Source organism: Crassostrea angulata, chromosome 8, assembly GCF_025612915.1.
Source record: "Crassostrea angulata isolate pt1a10 chromosome 8, ASM2561291v2, whole genome shotgun sequence".
NCBI classification, from domain to species: Eukaryota; Metazoa; Mollusca; class Bivalvia; order Ostreida; family Ostreidae; genus Magallana; species Magallana angulata.
Genome location: NC_069118.1, coordinates 22,479,215 through 22,501,471, shown reverse-complemented (window position 1 = coordinate 22,501,471; position 22,257 = coordinate 22,479,215). Strand labels below are relative to the sequence as shown.

At 32.4% G+C, this 22,257-nt stretch overlaps 1 protein-coding gene across 1 annotated transcript in view; it reads right to left on the bottom strand.

The window, feature by feature from the left end:
• Positions 1-389: 389 nt before the first annotated feature.
• LOC128158667 (calcium/calmodulin-dependent protein kinase type 1-like) overlaps positions 390-22,257 on the bottom strand; it is a 34,231-nt gene continuing 12,363 nt past the window's right edge. The window contains exons 2-10 of the mRNA XM_052821610.1: positions 21,445-21,579; positions 11,757-11,831; positions 9,956-10,094; positions 7,968-8,091; positions 5,824-5,899; positions 3,755-3,867; positions 3,036-3,114; positions 2,575-2,662; positions 390-1,770 (exon numbers count right to left, since the gene is read on the bottom strand). Of these exons, the coding sequence (XP_052677570.1) occupies positions 1,678-1,770; positions 2,575-2,662; positions 3,036-3,114; positions 3,755-3,867; positions 5,824-5,899; positions 7,968-8,091; positions 9,956-10,094; positions 11,757-11,831; positions 21,445-21,579 (922 nt within the window). The 3' untranslated portion in view covers positions 390-1,677. The remainder of the gene's footprint in view (positions 1,771-2,574; positions 2,663-3,035; positions 3,115-3,754; positions 3,868-5,823; positions 5,900-7,967; positions 8,092-9,955; positions 10,095-11,756; positions 11,832-21,444; positions 21,580-22,257) is intronic.

Genomic DNA, 22,257 nt, shown 5'->3' with positions numbered 1-22,257 from the left:
TGTTAATTAAAGTATGAAAAATAACAACAATTTTTATCGGTTAAGTATTTAAAAATTGTCAATAAATTAAACTATCCTTTGTTTGTCAAAGCTGTGAGTTTTATAAAAACCCAAGACAATTGATGTCCATGAATATTAATTAAACTACAAAATCACCTTCAAAGTCATATAAGTTGGAATAGAATAGTACCCTATATATTCCCTTCAAACCTTTGGATATAGAGCAATTGGAAATAATGTCTGAAAACTGCAAATCTTCAATTCAAACTAGGGACAGGTTTAAGCCTTTGATCATCACAGATGAAACAACAAATATCAAAAATCAGAATATATTGCACACTTTCATTCACGAGAACACATTGTTCTAAATATATTGGTCAGTAGATATATTTCTAAACACACGAAAAAAAAAAAAAAAAGATTCTGTAGTTTTTCCCCCACTAAAAACTCAACAACATTGTACTTTCAGACTCATTTCTTCCAATCAAATTATTTCTTTAAACAAAATAAGAAAATACATAATAGAATTCTGTTGCGCCTGTCACACAGATTTATAACTGTGTTCACACAGGTTTGGCATTGAGACATTTAAAGTGCAATAGAAGGAACACACAAATATCAACTAGCTAGCATGAAACAAATGTTCTACATGTACTTGCATAACACAGTAACACATTACAGAAGCCTTGGCATTGTATACTGTTCTCAGAGACAAACCAGCCTCTAGCTCATCTTAATTAGAACAGTTCAGGGTCAAAAAGTCAAAAGTTGAGACCTTATTTATTTTTTGTTTTGCACCCTTGATAGCTCAGATTTGGCGGTTTAAATTCAAAGACAGAAATAAAATGTCAACAATTGTAAAATGTCATGACAACAACAATTGACAAGGAATGTTTAACAACTACAGGCTGTAGTTAAAAAGTATACACCATTCTGAACAACATCTAGTATATAAGTATATAGCTCTGCACAAAAATTGTGCACCCATTCTACAGATTCCACAACATCTGCACCTTTGTGCAACAAAGTGCCAAACCCATTGGGGCAGTGCAAAAAGGTCAAATGGCCATAACACAGGGATATTTGGTACATATGCAATAAGTCTTAAAACTAAAAATATATAATGTCTAACTACTTTATATGTTACTTTGGTAATACCAGGGAGTAATACTTTAATTCGAGACTTCTATAGAAAAAATAATAAGGTTCAAATATCATATGAATACATAAATTTTTAAAGCTTTTGAAAAGGAAACTTGCATTTGAAGAATAGTGAAAATTTGATGTTCAGCTGCATTTTCCATTATTTTTTGATAACCACTTTTAACTAAATCTGGTTTTCATCAGAACTTTTTATAACACATTGTGATTTGGTCAGATCATATTTTGATTTTTCAAATTTTTTAAAACATTACCCTAATAACACAAAAATATGCTCAACTACCTTTAACAAAATTTTTTAAAAATTGAAATGTAATAATAATAAAAAAAAATTGCAAAAAATTCAAGAAGTTTACCACAATAGGCCATTTTTGCACAAATTTGGTGGCATTTCATCTCTCCTTATTATCAAGATTATGACCTCACTGAGATCCCTTGATAAAAACGCACACCTGACCTCAAGTCCAACAAGTGTGGGTTTGGAATACACCTCATAATGGACCAATCACGCTCTGTCTAAGACTTTGTCTCAGTGTGTTGACTCTGGTCATCCTTGTTCATGGCCAGCTTCTTCATCTGTCTGATGACAGCTGTGGCATTGTAAGCTTGCTACAAGATGGTAATTATATAAATATTTAGACTATTCCACAGACATCTGGCTCTGGGGTCATAAAACTTAAATGAGACTACTTATGATGTGAGTCTCGCTTTTACAAAATTAAGGTATATATTAAGAAAGAGTGAGACTAAATCAAAATTCAGCTCGTCTAAGTTCTATTGCTCCAGATCAGCAGTCTGAACATCAAAATTCATCATGCAGACATCCACTTCAAAAATTCATATGCCAGCCAATACTGTAAACGTATTATATTTGGCGTGTACGATATTTGGCGAAAAGTAGTTTCTGAGCACGTTAACGTGAATTTGATTTAGCGTATTTCTGATTGTTCCTATACATTTACATTCCTGCATGGCATTTAGTGATGTACTTGATTAAGCAGAGGATGCATTCCGCTAAAAACGTTAATTAGAATACACAGCCAAATGTAATATGTTTACAGTAATAATCCTGCAACAGAATGAAGTGGACTACTCTATGTATGATAGATATTAAGTTTGTATGTAGATAAAATTATGCTAAACTCAAAATTGTACAAAATCAAAAACTAAACATGGTCAAGCAGATAAAGATACCTGGTAATTTAAATTTGTGTCGTACGTAATATGACAAATTCGGCATATTTATGCAATTCACTTGTATAGCCAATCAAATAGCTAGTTACGACTACATATAAATGAACACTACATGAACACTAAGTTAAATTGGTTTACTATATGCACCATTTAAAAATTGCGAATGGCCACCATCTTTTATTCCCATTACATACATTAAATGTGTTTATATCAACTTACCTTCCATTTGGTTTTTGCAAAGTTTTTACGAATTTGTTCACTGACAGAGGCATGAATGTTCTTCTCTAATGCCGTGTTACCAGATATCCTGCCAAAATGAATAGATAAGACAATGAGCGTCGCTGACAACATTAAACATTGTCAGAACATTTATATGTACTACATGTATATTATTTTAAAAATCTACATATCCATTAAGAATTTTGAAGCATTAAAGACAAAAATTTCAGATTTCAAAGATTATAATGAGTCATTCGTTGTTCCCCCTCCTCCGCCCCCCCCCAAATAAAAACTTTAGTCATAATTGTTAATAAGAATTTTTTAATCTTTAGTTAATAATTATCTAATTAATAATTAAGAGGTTTGAATTTCATCAATTTTTTTTTTAGATCATAATACAAATGAAGTTGAACAACTTCGAATACAAAGATTGTTTAATAATTTAGTTCAGATTTACATACCATGGGTAGGCTAACGACTGCTTACAAGTAAATCTCTGCTTCGGATTCTTGCACATCAAATGTCGGATAAAGTCCTTTGCTGTAAATATTAATCACTGGTATTAAATTCAAGTTGCTGAAAAAGATGTATCGAATAATGAAAAATGATTATGGATATTAATATAGCTGACTACTGGGTTTGGTATAACCATACATTTTATATATATAAATATCTGTACTATAATACATTTCAAGTGTCAAGCATGAATAGTAGTGAAGATAAATTTATTTATAAATCGGAAAATGATGTAACAAAAAAATCATTCAGTGAAACTTGATACTATGTCTCATGTTTATGGGTAGTTAAGTCATGAACTCATGCAAAGACTACCGGTACATGTACATATCACAAATTGCCTGACTCATCAAATTTTGATAGTGCATAAAAAATAATGTACGCGGAGCAATCATTCATCAAAATTCTTAGCTTTAGAGATATCCTGGGTTTTTTTTCACATGTGACAGAATTTGCGAATATAGGGAAAGAGCGTAAAATTTTTTAAATAACTGCATCAGTCATTTTTTGAAATTTATTATGGTTTCTTAAAACAAACAATACCTGATTGACCAGTAATTTCTGTGTATTGAATATTTTGCAACATAAAAGTGATTGAGAAAAAAGTTAGATAATCGCAAAAATTACCAGATATACGGTATAACCAATGCAAATTTTGCAATACCTGATTCGGAGATGTCATCCCAGTAGGGAGAATCAAATTCATACTCGGCTCGGAGAATCTGTTGGAACAATGCTGCATCACTTTCGTCATAAAATGGAGGATAACCACATAATCTGAAAGTACATGTATTTAAATCTAATATATTGTAGCCACAGGATCCACTGCTATGTATTATGGGTTTTTGACTAATTTCATCATTCTATTGAGATACAAAATATAATAAAATGATAGCAACAATTATTTTTTTGCAAGTTTCTATATTAAAATATTTTCAAGAAAGGTTGCATCCATATTTAATTAAACTTATTATAAATATATTTTGAAGAAATATTTTGGTTTTAAAGGTTGAAATATAGAATATTTATCTTTTTTGATGAGAAAAGACTGTATTTCTTGATAGAATTTTTTGGAATTTTGCAGAACAGTGTAACTATCATATTTCTCCCAGTTTCAACACAAACCTGAAGATCTAGAAATTATCAAAATGCTTTTTACTTGGGTATAAAACTTATTTTTATAAAAGGTTATAAACTTGAGACACTGGTAAACTACTGAGCATGTTTATCATTAGTCAGGTTTTTAATGTGCCACTTTCTTCATTACTTCAGTAAAATTTTCTACTGTACCAATGCCTGTCAAATATTTCTGATAAAACTAGTGCATATCATTATAAAGATTTTCAATGAAGGGCAGATAACTTTGAATTCAGCATTGAAGTGATCTACTTTTGGTGTAAAAATAACTGAAATATGCAATGGACCCCCCCCCCCCAAAAAAAAAAAAATTCTCAATGGATTCAATATTGAACATCTGTTATCCCACACTGATGCCCTAGATGAGTTATAAAAACCCCTAAGAGTCTCCTGAGAAGAAAATTTCCCAACTTCCATCCTGTAGAGTGTTCTCGTTCGTGTTTGTTTGCGTCAATAGATTTTTCATCATCAACAGACACTCGAAATTGACTTATGTCTGCTATTGTGTGCTTTTCATTGTAAATTCCACACAGTGTAGAATAAGGGTGAATATAGAACTTCCATTAGTTCAATACAGAACTCTATCATTTTCATCAACCGCTTTCCGAGAGAAAAATACTCCTTTCCCAGATGAGAATAATACTCCAGTCGCTTCTGACATATAATGTGTGGACAGGCTGACCTCATTTTCAGGAATTGGCCACTAATGAATCCCTTGGTAAAAGACCAACAGACTACTAATACATTTTTGCCAATCTCAGTAGTTGAGGCTAATCTATCTCTGACTTTATGAAATATTTTTTCCTACATTTCAATACTAACAGCTTTTTAAAATTTCACCTTCAACTAGCTCATAATTTATTTGTAACAGCCATTTATCTATAATACATTTGCTAATTGAAACACCCAAAGTTTTGCAAATGCTAAACCCCCAGAAATCAATACATTGCAATCAAACTTTTACATCCTTGTTTTTTCTTGTTTGAAATTAACAAAACACAAGTACTTTTAAAGTGTGTATGAACTCTTCATAATACATTGAAGATATACTTACAGGCTTTGGTTAGGGATGCTTTTTAAGTTTGACTGACATTTTCTACGCAAGAAAGTCTGTTGAGTATTATTGATCAAGTAATTTTTTAAACGGACTGCCTTACTCTAAATTAAATATTGAAAAATCTGACTAAGATAAACACCCTCCATAAAACCTAGTAAGCACTATATTATGATGGATATATAAATTGCATCTGACTTCAACTATTGCAATATCTGCAAGTTTGATACAATTTTTGAATCATTTGTTCAATGTAATTTGTGGTGTCCTTGATTTACTTTATTCTCATGTTCAAAGACAGTTAATCGTGTTAGAGTTATTTTTCAAACTTTGTATCTTCTTGTGTTTCAGTTGCATATTTATAAAGTGCAGATAAATATCATGTGATTTAGGCTTGCTATAAACTTAGAATGAGACTGAAATGCAGCCTTGCCTCTTTGCATCAATGAAAAAAAAATTAATAGTTTTAAAGCCTACAGGAACACTTGCCAGTTTACAATGCCGGTTTATCATTTTTGAAATGTCATTTGACTGATACTCACAAAATGTATGAAATAACACCTATGGACCAACAATCCACCTCTTTCCCATAAGGCTGTTGTGCTAGAACTTCTGGTGCTACAAAATGAAAAAAGAAGGTAACTTGATCATAATGCTTACTGATTTCTCTGCCATGCTGTGTTATGTTCTGAGAGGTGACATATTCGCATCCACTTTAGATGTATCATCTCTCTATTTCTGTGATATGGGGTTTTTTTTCAATTATGTATGATATTTATGCCATTTAATGACATTTGTTTCATCATTTGCAAATCCTGTAGGTTTATATTATGATCCCACCTACATGTAATCCGAAAAAAAAAAAAGCAGAGAAGGCGAGGAAATTCTATTAATGAAGATCATTTTAAATGTCAAACGCTACCTCTACTTCAATACATGAGAGGTTTCATTCTTGATATGCAGCATATTAACTAAGTTTATCCTATGGATCACAAAATGTCAATTTTCAGATAAATAATGCAAAAGCCTAGTTCTCACTAGTATAAAACATGTATTGTAAACAGTATTAATTCACCTGCAAAAAACTTGCTGCAAGTCCAAGGGCATAACTTTGTCAAAAATTACACAATCGCACTCAATTTGAAACATCAAGCAGATTTTTAAATCCCACTTTTCATTTTAGATAGATGTAAACTAAATGAAACAATACGATAAAAAGTCTGCGTTTGCAATTATATTTTCTCTTGATTTAATGCTTTAATGCAAAACTGTTGACTTGCAGAATAAGTACTTGTTTAAAATAAGGAATCTATAGTACTGTTTTAGAATTAATTTTTTGATCATAAGATATGTAACTCAATGTATTTTCTATTTTTCATCAGGGGTGTATTTTCGTTGTTTACAATAGTAACTGTTGTAATTCTAAATTACATTTAACTTGACATTTTTTTTCATTATACAGTATAATATTTTGTCAATGTCAAAATATCCAATCTAATATTCAATATAACATCATTGTGTGTCAATATCGGAGAAGAAACAGACAAAACATGTCTTGATCACTGAGCGACATTAATAATTAAAACAGAAAAATCGCTGGGGTTTTGATGATACAGACTTCACTGTCTTTTACCTTTGAACTGATTTCCTGGTTCAGTGAGTACGATAAACCAATTTCTGAGGCTATATATAAGGCACTACTATTCTAGCCTCTTAAGAATAAATTTATGATTATTTGCCATTTCCCTTTTCTTCCCATAAGATTACAACAGAACCAAATCACACGAACACTGTCTTCCAGCATTGACCTAAATAGGCCACGACCATTAAGTCTCACCCCTAGTTACACAATGTACCAGACTAGCTAGTCCACCGTTTCAGATGAGCCACTTACAGGGTGAATTAAGGATAGGCAATTACTGTCACAGAGGCATCTCTATGCAGACCGATGGAAAAAAAGCTAAGTCACTGAAACTAAAAACCTGTCATTACTTCCAGAAAGCTGACCCTGAGGGGCTTCTGTCTTGCTTGCTAAGATATTACATACTTGGCTGGGCCTTAAAACCCAGCACTGCGGCTGCTGTCACACTGCATGAAAGCAGATCGGTGTGAAGTAATGGGATTTGCTGTGATGCCCCAGACCTGAAGTACAGACACCTTCAATAGGATTCGCTTTTCTCTGCCACCTCATATTTTTATGCCAGAATTTATGGCTTTTTCTGCTGGCTGCTTTGGATGAGAAAGACAATTTTCCCACACTGTTACATAATTACTGGTCCAATGCACTTATAAACACTTGGTTTTCTGGAGTCAGACTGCCAGTAGTAACAAGAATATATGGAGCAAGTTTCATTTTACTTCTTGAAGTTTTAAAATATTAAATCAATTTAATGCCAGAGAGAGAGAGAGAAAGAGAGAGAGAGAGAGAGAGAGAGAGAGAGAGAGAGAGAGAGAGAGAGAGGGGAGAGAGTAGAGAGAGAGAGAACAGAGAGACACACACACACACAAACAGACTGACAGAAAAACAGAGACATACAGAGAGACAGAGACAAGAGAAGCGTCTAGAGACCTTACATTGACAGAATTAGACATAATAGGTACAATATGGATACTATACTGTTCACTAACTTAGTGTTTATTTGATTTAATGTAAGGGGTCAATGCTTTATAATAATTGTACACTAACCTACGTATCCCGGTGTCCCACAGGCTGTGGCCATAGTACCAGATTCCTCTGTCTTTGATAAACCAAAGTCACTGATCATGATTTTGGAATCGGGGTCCGGACTGTAGTATAACAGATTTTCTGGCTGTAAGAGAAAACAAAAGGTTTGCTGTGAATGTTCTCAATATCTTGCACTCTTTCAGTTGAACTGTTTTGCATAGGCCATAAATATAGGCACTTGGAGCCATATTCTTTTAAATGTGAATTTTATTTATGAATTCTCAATCTATAAACAGCAAGAAAGGGATTAAAATATGACTATTGCAAAACTCAGTATATTTACAGTATTGTGTTTCATTTCATGCAAATGTAAAATTCAATGCACATACTGTAAACCAACTTTTATTCGCATGTGAGAAATTTTTGCGAGGTTCACGAGAGCAATTCAGTCTTTATCATATGGTTGTTATAGCAAAATACGGGTCTGGATAAGGCCTGGTAGCGAACATTAGTCATCGTGAACCAGTTTATTGGAAGTAAATTGCAAAATAATGTTGCCGCGAATAAATGTTGGTTTACTGCAGTAACTAGAGCAGTAAGAAAAGCTATCAGTTAACTGGTATGACCTTTCTGTAAATGCCCCTCTCTCTCTCTCTCTCTCTCTCTCTCTCTCTCTCTCTCTCTCTCTCTCTCTCTCTCTCTCTCTCTCTCTCTCTCTCTCTCTGAGACTTGAAATATAGTCCACCAAGTCATTTTCCTCTAAAAAAAATTTTCACAATCCTGCTAATCAAAGTTACATATGACTTTTATTACATTTGAATCAAGCTTATTTTCTTCTTTACAAAAGGTAAATTACTCAGTAATCTACATAATGAAAAAGAGCTTGTATGTTTCTACAATATGATTGTATACAGTATTAATGATGAGTAATCACTAATAAGCACTGTACTATTTAAAGAGGACCACGGCACTTTGCAGTTGTATAACATATAATGTAAGATACATGATATAAAACATGTCTTTAAAATATCCAAATAAAAACATGCTATAATACATGTAACCTCACATACAAAGAAGGATGTTTTCTTCCATTGTTTTGATTGGGGAAGTTCAATAACCCTGCATTTCAATGTTTAGGCATAAGCTTTCTTTTGACATCTTACTTTCTTAATTGTAATGTTAGCATTTAATTATAATGTGATTAACCAAATATGTCCTATTAAATTTGTCTTACTAAGCAAATTCATATAATTTATATTTATATTATACAAAGAACTCCTGCACATAAAACCATTTATAGTTTGTATTTTGTTGGGGCTACTTTCACTAAAAAATCAAAGTACTGAAAGTAATGACTGGAGGTGAATTTCGACCTACTAGCAAGGAGTAATATTGACCATATTTTGCTTCAGTCTGTCAATATTATTTTTCACAAGAATGCATGATACACCATAATCATCTGGAGATGGGTCAATAATTGTTTTATTTCACAGACTGTATGAGAGATTAAACATTACATCACATGTTTGGTCTTGCTCCACATCAACACACCTTTGAATCAATCTTCCACTAAAGGTATTATCTTAAGGTTCCTGTAAACCACTCCCCTGTCATGCAACACTTAATGTTACAACCCTCCACCATCCCTCTCACTCCTGTAACCAATATCCTTTGCTTCCACTAAAGACCTCACCTTAAGGTCCCTGTGCACCACTACCTGGTCATGCATAACTAAATGTAACAGCCCCTTCCTCCCATTCCTCTCACCCCAACAAATATCCTTTGCTTCCACTTCCCCGGTCTTGCACAACTAAATGTTACAACCCCCTCCTCCCTTCCCTTTCACCCCTGCAACCAATATTCTTTGTTTCCACTAAAGGTATCACCTAAAAGTCCCTATGCACCACTCTCCTGTCTTGCACAACTAAATGTTACAGCCCCCTCCTCCCATCCCTCTCTTCCCTCTCACCCCTGCAACCAATATCCTCTGCTTCCATTAAAGTTCTCACCTTGAGGTCCCTGTGTACCACTCCCCGATCATGCATGTAGTCCACACCCTCCAGAACCTGCTTGATGAGGTTGCTGGCATCCTTCTCAGTGTAGCTACCTTTTTGTACTATTCTATCAAATAACTCACCGCCTGTCACTCTGTAAAAGGAAACAACAAGAAACACAATCAAATTAACCAACTGCCAAGAATAACTGTTGCAAACATTAGGAGGGCTTTTTTGAGTGTAAATCAGTCATCTTCCTTCATATTTGTTCTTTGAAGGTTCACTTTGTGTTTAATCAATTGGTTCAATGAGAGTGAAAAAGAGAAAAAGAGAGAGGAAAGGGGAAAAAAGTACTCTATAGCACTTCATGAAATCCCTTTTCCATCCCTTTGCATGAGGATGACTCTTGCTTGGGATATTAAATTCTGCTATGGTAATTTATAACTTGAAATACATTCTTATATTAATAAACATATTTAGAGAAAATAGTCTAATTTTGTAGCATTTTTTCGAAAGCTTCTTGTTTAGGAACTTGAATGATTTGAATTGGTTGTGTCTAAATTACACACAAGTGCATGCTATAAATGCCTGTACACTTGACTTTATAGTAAAGTAGTAATCAAACAACAGTCAAGATTTAAACTTAAAAATCAATACAAATTCAAAAGACTCTAACACTTCAACTGAATGTTGTGAATTAAAAGTTGGTGGTGGTAATACAAGATCCCTGGATTTTACATTCTTGTAAATGCAGGACAGGTGTGAAAATAATTCCGCATAAAAATAAGGAGTCTACAGTAGTGGACTCTAGCGATGCCCACAACTATACCATTCTTAACCTTTATGTTCAATGTTAAGTTGTTAACAAAATAACTGATCATCTAGAAATCAAAACCAAATTAAGAAAAATACTTGGGCAGCATTACTTCAAACAATTGTTCTTTTTTATTTTTAAGCCTATCTTGGCAAGAATAGGTTAAAAGTTGCAGACCTTGTTTTTGTTTTTTTAATAATTTTTTTTTGAATTTGAAACTAAATAAGGTAAAGCAATGATGATTTTTTTTTTTATATGCATATATAAATGGAGTGTTCACATATGTACTACATATTGTAATACATTTAGAAGATTACACTTTTTCATCAAATTAGCAGTCTCTTAATATTCTATATGAAGTGATGTTTTTAATTATTAAGAATTCCTCTAAGTTCACAGCGACGTCACATTTTTTTTTGATCAGCCAAATAAAAAGTGGGCATGCTCTAATATAGTTAGATCATATTAAACAAAAATTTAGGTGATTAAGAAAGGGCTCGGCCACTCGGTCCTTCTGCCCCCTTCTTAATCACATAAATTTTACTTATTATATTCGAACTATTACATAATAGTAATGCAATATACCAGTTCTTACAATGAATATGTATACTGGCGTTAAAATGTTGTTTTTTTTATATCATATAATGTAAATCTTATCTTATTTTCGATCTCACAAGATATTGATGTTTACGATACAATGTTTATCTTAAACTGATCTAAGGAAGGAAACGATAAAATCAGATCTAATATTCATGGAAAACCCGAATCTTATCTATAATCTTCATAAGGATAGATTATTGAATATCATTTCCATTTTTATGGCAAAATGTTAAAATAACAACTTTTTTTTTTTTTTAATTTAATAAATTTCAGGGCCAATCAAAGAATGATCACAATTGAGGCTACATTGTACATGTAGCTTGGAAATTTGTAACTTTATGAATACAATATAGCCCTGCATTTGTTATTCATTGATCAAAGACTGTACATGCATATACTCACAGTTCCATCACAAGATACACATGGGCCTTGTCGTCAAAGACATCTAGCAGCTGTACAATGTTGGGATGACTAAGTCTGCAAAAAGAAAAACGAAATTATCATTTTAAGGTCAAGATCTAGTAAATAAAAGGTGCCTACAGGTTTATGAAACTCAATAATGTTGCTTCATAACAATACTTTTGTTTCATAGGGTGTACCAGGACTTAATTTTTTAGTAGACGCAATGAAAAATCATGTTTTAAACAACCATTTTCTATAAAATATGAAGGATAAAAGTAACAAATCTCGGAGTTTTGTCTATCTTTGACAAACAAAATATATCTAGAATGCCTACAGTCTCTCCAAAAACCGTATTAAACAAGCTCTTGACCTCTTTAAAATGATGTCAAATTAAATATAGGTACCGGGATTACTTTTCCCTTGATAAAACATAGAATGTCAAAATATTGTTTTATTTTCTACATAATACCTTTAAAGCCATAAAATACGGGTAAAGATTCATCAAATCAATTAGAACGTCATAATGGTTCTAGCACCAATTGACCTTAAATTCATTTTGTCCTGCGTATGACGATCATCAATCAAAAATTGCAAAGGCCTGGCAGTGGTCACTTAACAACTAGAAAACTGACCAGTCAGGAAGGGCCCTGCTATGACAATTAATATAGAGAAGTGAAAAAAACTTTGAATTCCATCCTCTTTTTATTAACAATGATGAAAAATAAATGCCCGGCAGAAGATGTAAATTGAGAACTGGAATATATAGGATCTCGTGATTTGTAGTTGGATATGATTTTCATCCAACAATTAAAGTGTTTTTTTTTCTTGAGCCTTAGTGAGGGGATAAAACACACAAGTTGGATAAAAATCATATTATACTACAAATCATATGAGATTCTATTTATCCCATGTTTTATACACCACAATCAATGTTTACACTGTTTATAAAACTCCACATTATTTTACTTCATTATGCCTACGCAAATCCCATTGTAAAGTCACAACTGTGGGATATCAAAAAAAATATCCAATGAGTCATATCCACGGGATAAAGTGGGTTAACATGGGATGAAATAAAATTTGTTAAAAAAAACAAAGAATTGATACCAATGCAATGATACCTAGGCTTTGCCTCAACTTCAAACAAACACATGTGTACGGTAATACATATAACAGATAAAGACAGACCTTAGATTTTCTGAAACAGGCAAGATAATTAATCTCAGGGGATTAATTATCCTGCTCTCATCCATTTATTGAATTTAATCAGGGCTTACAGAAGGAACATTTTCAGGTACTATTCTTAAGTTTACTTTAATATAAACATAGCAACAAAAAACAACAACAACACCAAAACATCCATTAAAAAAGAAAAAAAAGAGAATAAAAAAAACTGATTTCTAATAAAAAGAATTTTTTTTAATTTATTGTAATTCATATATTTTTTTTTATTTTACAGAATATAAGTATTTGGACTAGAATGAAATATATTCTTTATCAAATACCATTCCTTAAACTGAGGGGTAAAAATATTAGGGTGCAGCTCATGGAATGAGAGTTTAATTTGCTTCAAAACACAATCAGTGCAGACAAAGGTGTTCATTAATCTCGATATGACAGATAGAGATAAGCCTCTAAATTTTCTGCAGCAGGCAAGATAACTAATCCCAGGGGATTAATTGTTCTGCTCTCTCATCCTTTTCTTCTAAATTTACAATAAGATATTTTTTTTTCAGAAATGACAGAATGGGGTTATTATCTGATTACCTGTTAAAATTAACAGCATTAAGGCAGAAAAAAATAAAATAAATAATTAAAAAATAAAATAGTGAAAAAGGATATCTTAATATATATCTTGATTTTAGAATTCAATAAAATTATTATAAATCATTGTGTACGGTATTTTAACCAAAATAAAATATGAATATTATATTTTAAATCCATATTTCAAAGAATGTACACAATACTACACATCATTCAAAATTGACCTTAACTTCAAAACAAAGTTCATTTGCAGACACAGGCAGTGCAGTATTTAATCTCAATGTGACAGATAAAGATAAAGCTTAGGATTTTCTTCCTGTGGAAGGTTAATTAATCCCAAAGGACAAATATTGCACAGCCTTCCATGTATACAATGGTAACATTCTCAGCAGTTATCTCTCTTTGCCCATTCATTCTCAGCAGTTATCTCTCTTTGCCCATTCATTCTTATGCATTGTTAGGAATCTACCCCACCACCCCAGCTCCAAACCAGAAGACATAGAGAACCAAACTTAGCATCAAAATAAGTATTTCTGCCTACTGAACTACCCTACCAAATTTGAACTTGATTGGGCAACCATAAAAAAAGTTATTTGAAAAAAACAGGAAATTTATGGACGGAAGAGTGACAGACGGACGGACAGAAGGACGGACGGACAGAGTGATTACTATAGGGCACCCGCAAATCCTTGCGGGGCCCTAATTAGAATATCATCTACATTTGTACTCAAATTAAGAAATCTACAATCTATGTATTTATCATAGAGCATTTGAAAGTATTCAAAACATTATTAATAAACTGTTTGATCAAATAGGGCCTAGATTTCAATAAAATTTTAAGTAAGAAACTTTATTCCTAACACAATTTCAATATACAGTTTTACAAATATCAGATGTTATTTTAACAAAATTTTGAGAAATTAAATTCTGAATCTGTCATATAATCAGAGCTAATTAAATAGCATGCAGTGATGATGGAACAAATAGAAGGACTTTCAACATGACATACACATGTATGGTTACTGGTAATAAATGTATGGTTTTTTTTAGAAGCAATTTAAACACTTTTTCAAACTAATTTTCATGCAGTTTATAAGATGAAACTCATTTCATCTAATATCTGCAGCTTCAGCATTGAAGTAAAAGCAACAAAATTTAAGTTATATTATAATGGAGAGAGAAAAATTCTAAAGATTTTCTCATTAAATTCCTGGGACTTGTTGAAACCACATCTGAAGTGCAGAAAATCAAGTCAGAGTTGTTATCAAAATCGAACTTCACATATCCTTTCACTCCTAATACATTCTTAATTTCCTGAGAAATTGATCTACTGCAAAAGCAACACTGAATTCTTTACAGCCATACTGCATCAACATTATTGCAGGTTCCTGAGGGATTTATTATCAAAGACTGGAATAATAACAGCCGCTCAAATTGTTTTATTGCAATAAACCGATTGTACCCTAGAAGTCAAAATATTATACTTATAAATTGCTTCCTGTGTATATTTGTCTCTAATACAAATATTTGATACCATATACACTACTTAGCATTGGCGTTGAAGGCATTGAACTAAATCCATTATCATATTGTAATAACAGATTCAATGCAAAATTCATAAAGTATAACTGAAAACAATGGACATATTTATCTGCCACTGACTGTTAACATGGATATGCATGCGTGTTGAAGGTTAACAAACTTAGAACCATTTTAACATGAGCTTGGCCTTTGTGTAGTTGTGTCAAACAGCGATGTGATGTAGGCCTGTCCTACCCAAAGTCCAAAGCCTTGTTAAAATGGTTCTAATTCGGCAAACTCCTTACTTAAATGTTTACTCTTTAACATTAGAACCATTTTAACAATACCTTGGACTTTTGGTTGGTCGTAGCTATCTATTTCTTGTGTCAAAACAAGTTTAAAATGATATGGTTTCAAGCGAAATATGCACCGATTGCGTAGTCTTAGCTCAAGAGCCAGACAAATCTTGTTGATTTCAACAAGCAATGGCTGAGTGGCCAGCTATGAAATAGACAGGCCTATATCACATTGCTGTTTGACACAACTACCCAAATTCCAAGCTCTTGTTAATATGGTTCTTATCCAATAGTTTAATATAACAATACAATTAATATAGTTTTCTTTTGAAAAATGATGTTGAAGTAAAAACATCTGATGTTTTATGCAAATTCTTTAATTGAATAGAACAATGTAAAATTGGCCCCACTGTAAGGTAAAACTTTATAATATAAACATAATAATCAACTTTAGCTGTGTTTTACTAAATGTTGATAGTTACATTCATTGTAGTTGATCCAATACCATTTATATGTGGTCAGTAAATTCCATATGGGGCAAGAGCAAATGATTTTCTCACTAATTAGCAGGGGATAAGATACACTATAATATATAATACCACATTTGTCACAATTAAGACTTTCTTTAGAACTTCCTGGTAATTAAAACAAAGACATGGTATATAATCTAAGAAACTGTTGCCAAATAAATAAGGAATAAGGAATAAGGATAGATTTGATCACGCCCCGACCGAAATTATCACCTCATAATATTCAAAGAATGATTCCTTATTACTTATATTTATATAGTTTTAAACCATCTTACGATTAAATATTTAAATATAAATAAGCAAACCCCGCTGGTGCCTCAATTTGGCATTATGAGTTATTTTGTACAAAATCGATAAGTAGTGTTATCACAGGCAAAGACACAGGAAAATGTAAATATACTTGTACATTTTAGTTCACTTTCAAAATCATTACTGTCAGAAGGTATAATTCTAAAGCCTTAAAAATGAAATTTTTATAGGAATCCAATTTGAAATTGTAAATATGAAGAGACATCCTCATTTTCGTTTCGCAATTGACTCCTATAATGAAAACTGACATTTTGGTTAATGCAAAACTGAGAAAAATATATCAGTAACTATTCACATAAATAACAGTCAAGTGTTGTGTTCGACCTACATTAGATTTCTGATTAAATTCCGACATCTTACTCTAGGATGTTAATTCTAGATGATCGAGTCTTGAGATGTTAAATAATTTCTCACAAAGAGTTTGACAATAGGAATGTTACTCAAAATTCATGTAATCATTCATTTTCATGAAATTCTAAATTATTCAACAACCCCTTTCCCTCTAGTTAGGAAAATTAAAAATATCAAAATATTATGAGGCTATATTTAAAATAATATACTGTGGTTTCATTAATATTCAAGGGTATCAATTTTCGTGGATAAAGTGAAAATCATGGTTTCAAGGATACTTAAATTCGTGGCCAGTGATCCTTTCAATACAAATTATTAGTAGAAATTGCACTTCAATGAACACTTAATTTCATGGATAAACTTAACAACAAAATCCACGAAAATTGGTGTTCAACGAATATTGATGAAACCACAGTATTACATTTAGTCTGATGGCAGATTGTTTAGTTTTTCTCTTAATGTTTACTGATAACTCGATCTGACCAATTTTGGTCATCAATGCAAAATACTAAAATTTGATTACTTTTATTAATTAAAAAGAAACATATCTATAAACATGTATTATCATACTTCATAATGAACATTAAATTAGAAAAATTCACTCTAATTTTTTTATCTTAAAGAGTAAATGATATCTCAATCTATAACCTTTGTTTAGGTAACAATAGTCAGAAATTGGAAACTTTTCTAATATGTTTTACAGTGCGACCGTTGGGGCGAGCACAGCATGTGATCAAACAATGAATAATAATAAATCAATGAAATGAAATTAACAAAGTAAAATCTGAGTGCAAAAAAATAAAACATACCTATTTTTCAGTAAATTTTTATTATTCATAGTTTATAAGATTTGTCATAATTTATTTATTTATAAGTAGAGCAGTAATGTAATCTCAGATAACATGTTGTTGAATAATAAAGATTTTAAATATATAAATATTCATTGCATTGTATCTCCTCTTTTAAAGTGATTGCTACAATCACTTTAAAAGAGGAGATACGTTATGTTACGTCAGTTCATCCCCTTTATTTTGCAGTAGACATTTTTTCTTAAACTTACATATAAACTTACAACAACCTGACTCATCATAGAGCCCCCCCCCCCCCCCCCCACCCATGTTAAAAAAATAATGTTTCATTTTTTTTTCAATTTACACATAGGAAATCGACTTATCATGGAGTTGCCCCTCCACTTTTTTAAAAAAAGATTAATTTTTTTTTAATTTACGGTTAAAAATATTTGCTTATCATATTAAAAGAACATGTTGTTGCCCCCCCCCCCCCCCCCAGCATGTAATAAATGGAAGTGAAAATAAAGAAACCATTGAACTGCTAAAGAGTTGAAGGATTAGAATTTTCATGATTTTTTTTTCTTTTTGCTTGCAAAGATTTTTTGGATGAGGCTGCCATCCACCCACCCCCTTTTAAAAAAGGCGATGCTACGTGTACGTTCAAGGAAATTACCGTAATTATAGTAAATAAAATAAATGTGAGCATTCATCCAAATGAGCTAGTCCAATTTACAACTGTTTCCTGTATCTGAAGAAATGTTCCTTATTCTTCAGCTGTTCTTTAGCTTAGTCTTTGCAAGATTTTGAGAGGATTTTGGTCATTTAGCAGATTTACAATAACTTCAATTAGAGTAATTTCCCCTTATCAGTGCTTATTGTGACGTCAAAGCTGACGTTGGTTAGGTGTCGTCTGACTCTTTAAAACTCCCCTGAGAAATAAAAGTACGCGAAGTATACTGTTTTATTTACTTAAAAAGCATGATGTTCTTAAAATTACACATCTTATATATGCTTCTCAAAAGTTTTACTTCGATTCTCTTGAGACCGCGAGGTTGGAAACCATTGGTACTATGAATTGTGGGTCAAAATTCACTGACGCCGAAAAAATCTATCGGATCAATGTGTAAACCATTGTGACGTCACTCGATTATTTTTGATTGAGAGTGTACTGAGGTGAACTTTAGAGGTAGCATTGGCTGTGTGTCGTAACGTTATACATCGTTGATTGTTTTTATATTGTCTTGCTGATTCTCGTGAGAGTGTGAAGTGATAAAAATTGCCATGATTACAGGGAACTACTGGGACGATTAAAACAATGCATTACTAGTCTGATTTACTGACGCCAAAAAAATCTGTTGAATGAATGTGCAACTAGTCCGAATTTTCAATTCACACACGCCTTGCCAGTAGAGCTCGCTTCGCTCCGGTGCTGCGCGCCGGCGAGCTATGCTCACTATTATGATAATTATCTAAACACTATCTTTGACATGACTAGTACATTTTGCAAAATCAACAAAAACTCATCATTCTGAAGAACATGCCATCAAGATTTCAAAATAGTAGTGCATAATCAAAATCAAAATGATCAAACGAAATTTGTTTCTAGAAAAACTGCAGAGAATAATGCAATTTATGATCATCCTGAACTTCTATAGGTCAATTCATAGATAATGAATGTAAAATGTCAATGAGAAAGGCACTATCAGTAAATCGAAGTAAAAGCTTAAGGTTATGGTGGCATAAAAAAGTAACCAACATCAGCTAAAATGCGTGCTACAGTACACACAGTATCTGCTTTATTGTCTTTCAGTTTTTTTTAATATACCTTGTATAATTACGCAGTGCGGTCTCCAACCAAAAACGACAAAACAAAAAAAGGTCAGAAAAAATCAATATTGGCCAATTTGTTTCTTTATTGAAAAATACAAAAAAAAAGAAGAGTAACTGAAACCAAAATGTGTGGGTTTTGTGGGTTTTTTATCTAAGAGTTGAAGAACAAGGAGAATTTCTAACCATGTTGGAATCATCTTGTAATTTAAGTTAAACATAGAGGTGCAAGTAATTAATGGATGTATACACTCAAACAAACTTACACAAACATTTACACCCACTTAATAACACTATCAAAAAAATATCTAGATCACCCTTATCTATTTAATAAACAAAAGATAGCATTTACGATTTTTTTTTCAGATTGCGCAAACCAAAGGAATTGGGAAATGAATTCTGGAATTAACAATACAGGGCATAGCCCTTACCCTTTATACCCATTCATAAACAAAAGATAGCAATTGCCATCTTTTTTTTCAGATTGCGCAACCAAAGAAATTAGTAAACTGTGAATTACTGAGGTAACATTAATTACAGGACGTTGTAACAGAGTAATTGTAATGGTGACCCATCCAGTTCGATAAGTTCATCACAACGACTTCAAAGGATGCGTGCATTAACACTACACCTCTTCATCAGCTGCTCTCAACTAATAAGAGCAATTGGTATATACAATAATTATGATTAATCAAATTAACCGAAAAACACACAATTAGTTAATACACATGAATATGAAGCTTTAGGTTAATTTATACGTTCAACGTCTGGGGGCGGGTAGTGTGGTTTTGTGATGGAAGCCCCGTTATGTATCATAAATAATATGGCCTTGTGAGTAGGAATCCCCCAGACTACCCTCTCCCCCAATTTTATATGAAAAAGACTTGGGTTTTCCTAATCCCTTGAAAATTGACCGACCCTTCTCTCCTGTCTCACAGTTTCCTGCAACTTTTATACAGATCATGTCACTGTAAATTCTAACAACAAGATCATACAAAGGTCCTATTTCCTTCCCTTTTGGGAAACAAACAAAATCGACACTTTTTCACATTTGAGCTCCATTGGTGATTAGTCACTTTTGTTTCAGGAAAAAAAAAGCAGGGGATAGCTAATAAGCTGACAATTGACTGAGTAAACTGATCAATAGCCCCGCCGTTTACATAGTCATGAACTGAACAAGCTCTGGTCACTTCTGTGTTTGTTCAGATAATGGCTCATCATTAAATCCATTTGTTTGCATTTCTGTCACAAAATAATAGAGATTCACCAAAAAACAAAAAAAATATTGCAGAGTTTCGGTCATCATGATCACTTCATGAGGCTGAATATATATTAATAAAGGTTTTCCCGGGCATATCTCCTCAATTTTACAAAAGTTGTTAAAAAATTTGATAAATCTGTTTCTGAAAATAATTTTCTATGCAATCACTTATAAGCCAATGCTTGTCTTTCAATTTCTAATAGAAATTTATAATTAAATCGAATTGCTCAAATGAGGTTTTTTATATTGCTCAAATGAGGTTTTTTCTTCTCTTAATCAAGAATTTTTCTTTCAATTAGTCTATAATGTTCTAGTTCTATTGGTAATCCTATTTGGAACTTTTTTTTGTTTTTTCTTCATATACCATATACGCGTATCTGATTATTTTCGATATCAGATCTTTTAATTTTCACATTTTTTTTACACAATTAAACAGTACAATGCGCAGAAATGAAACCTCCCATGGTACATTGTTTGATAATTAAAACTTTTAATATAATTGCTGACGCAAATAAATCGGATTACATTTTTACCCCATTTTTGGATTTTTTGTGACACAAATAATTAAGTCACACTTTGCATACAGATCACTGATATGCAGCTATACAACTGAACATTACCAATTTCAAGTCTATTAATGCACAAAATCTTATTTTTTTTCACAGATTCACATTAGAAAGTGAGCCAAAGTTTCACTAATTTGTGACAAATCAATAATTGAGAACATTCATCTAAGTAATGTGCACGATTTTTTAATTTCAATTTTTATTTTGCTTTTTCCCACCCAACAGAAATTTGTCCAATAACTTGTCCTGAGGGTGATTAATACGAGTTGTACAAAACACTGAATTATCCCCCAAAAAAGAAAATGAATCCAGCATCTTTCCAAGGTTACTGAAACCATCAGATACAGCAAGAAACAATTATCAGAAGACTCCATACAACAATCCAGACCCGCCAGTGAAAATTACTTTTTTTTCAGCCGAGACTCAAGTACCCCATCAGATTGATAAGATTTCCTCTAATTCTGGGCATTACCTTCGAAGAACTTGAATTTCATTCTCCAACGATTCCTCTTTCCCCAGTAATCCGCATCGATCTATACATTTGATGGCCACTAATTTCCCCCTCTCTGATTTGTCCTCCGCTAGCACAACCTCGGAGAAGGCACCTCTGAAAGACACAAATTCAATTAACATCATTTGATACATTTGGGAGTATAAGAAATAATCAAAGCTATATTTGGTTAACTTTTCATCAAATGCAAAACATCTACATGTCATTTATGAAATACAGTCCATTTTCACATTAATTTTATCAGATTATCTTTATATTCATAACTAAATTTGGGAAGTGCATGGCATAATAATTCAATCTACACGACACGATTCTGTCTTCACCATAATACATAATGAAGCTTGACTTAAAGATAACTCCTGTTAATGTCAAACAATTTATCCACCTTAATATACATCAAATTTTCTGTATGTAATAAATTTCAAGAGCAACAGCACTTGCCCCTCTACAAATTTCAAGAACTGAAGTCATAAGGAATTATGAGAAAATGAAAATTGAATGCCTTGGTGGTAAAAAAGACCTTGTCCACTGCAAAAGGAAGTTCTAGGACCTAATGGAAAATCCCTTTTCATTATTGCTCATTTCAAAATGGGAAAAAAATGTTGATTCCATTCTTGTGTATTGGATTTCAACAGCTAAAAAAAATGACCTCCACCCCATTCTCCCCTCCTAAATACACACTCAGACACAAAATAGAATATGTCCACAGGACTCCAATGCTCTGGGTAATACATGTATGGTAAATTTTCAGAACCTAATTTACATCAAGTATCT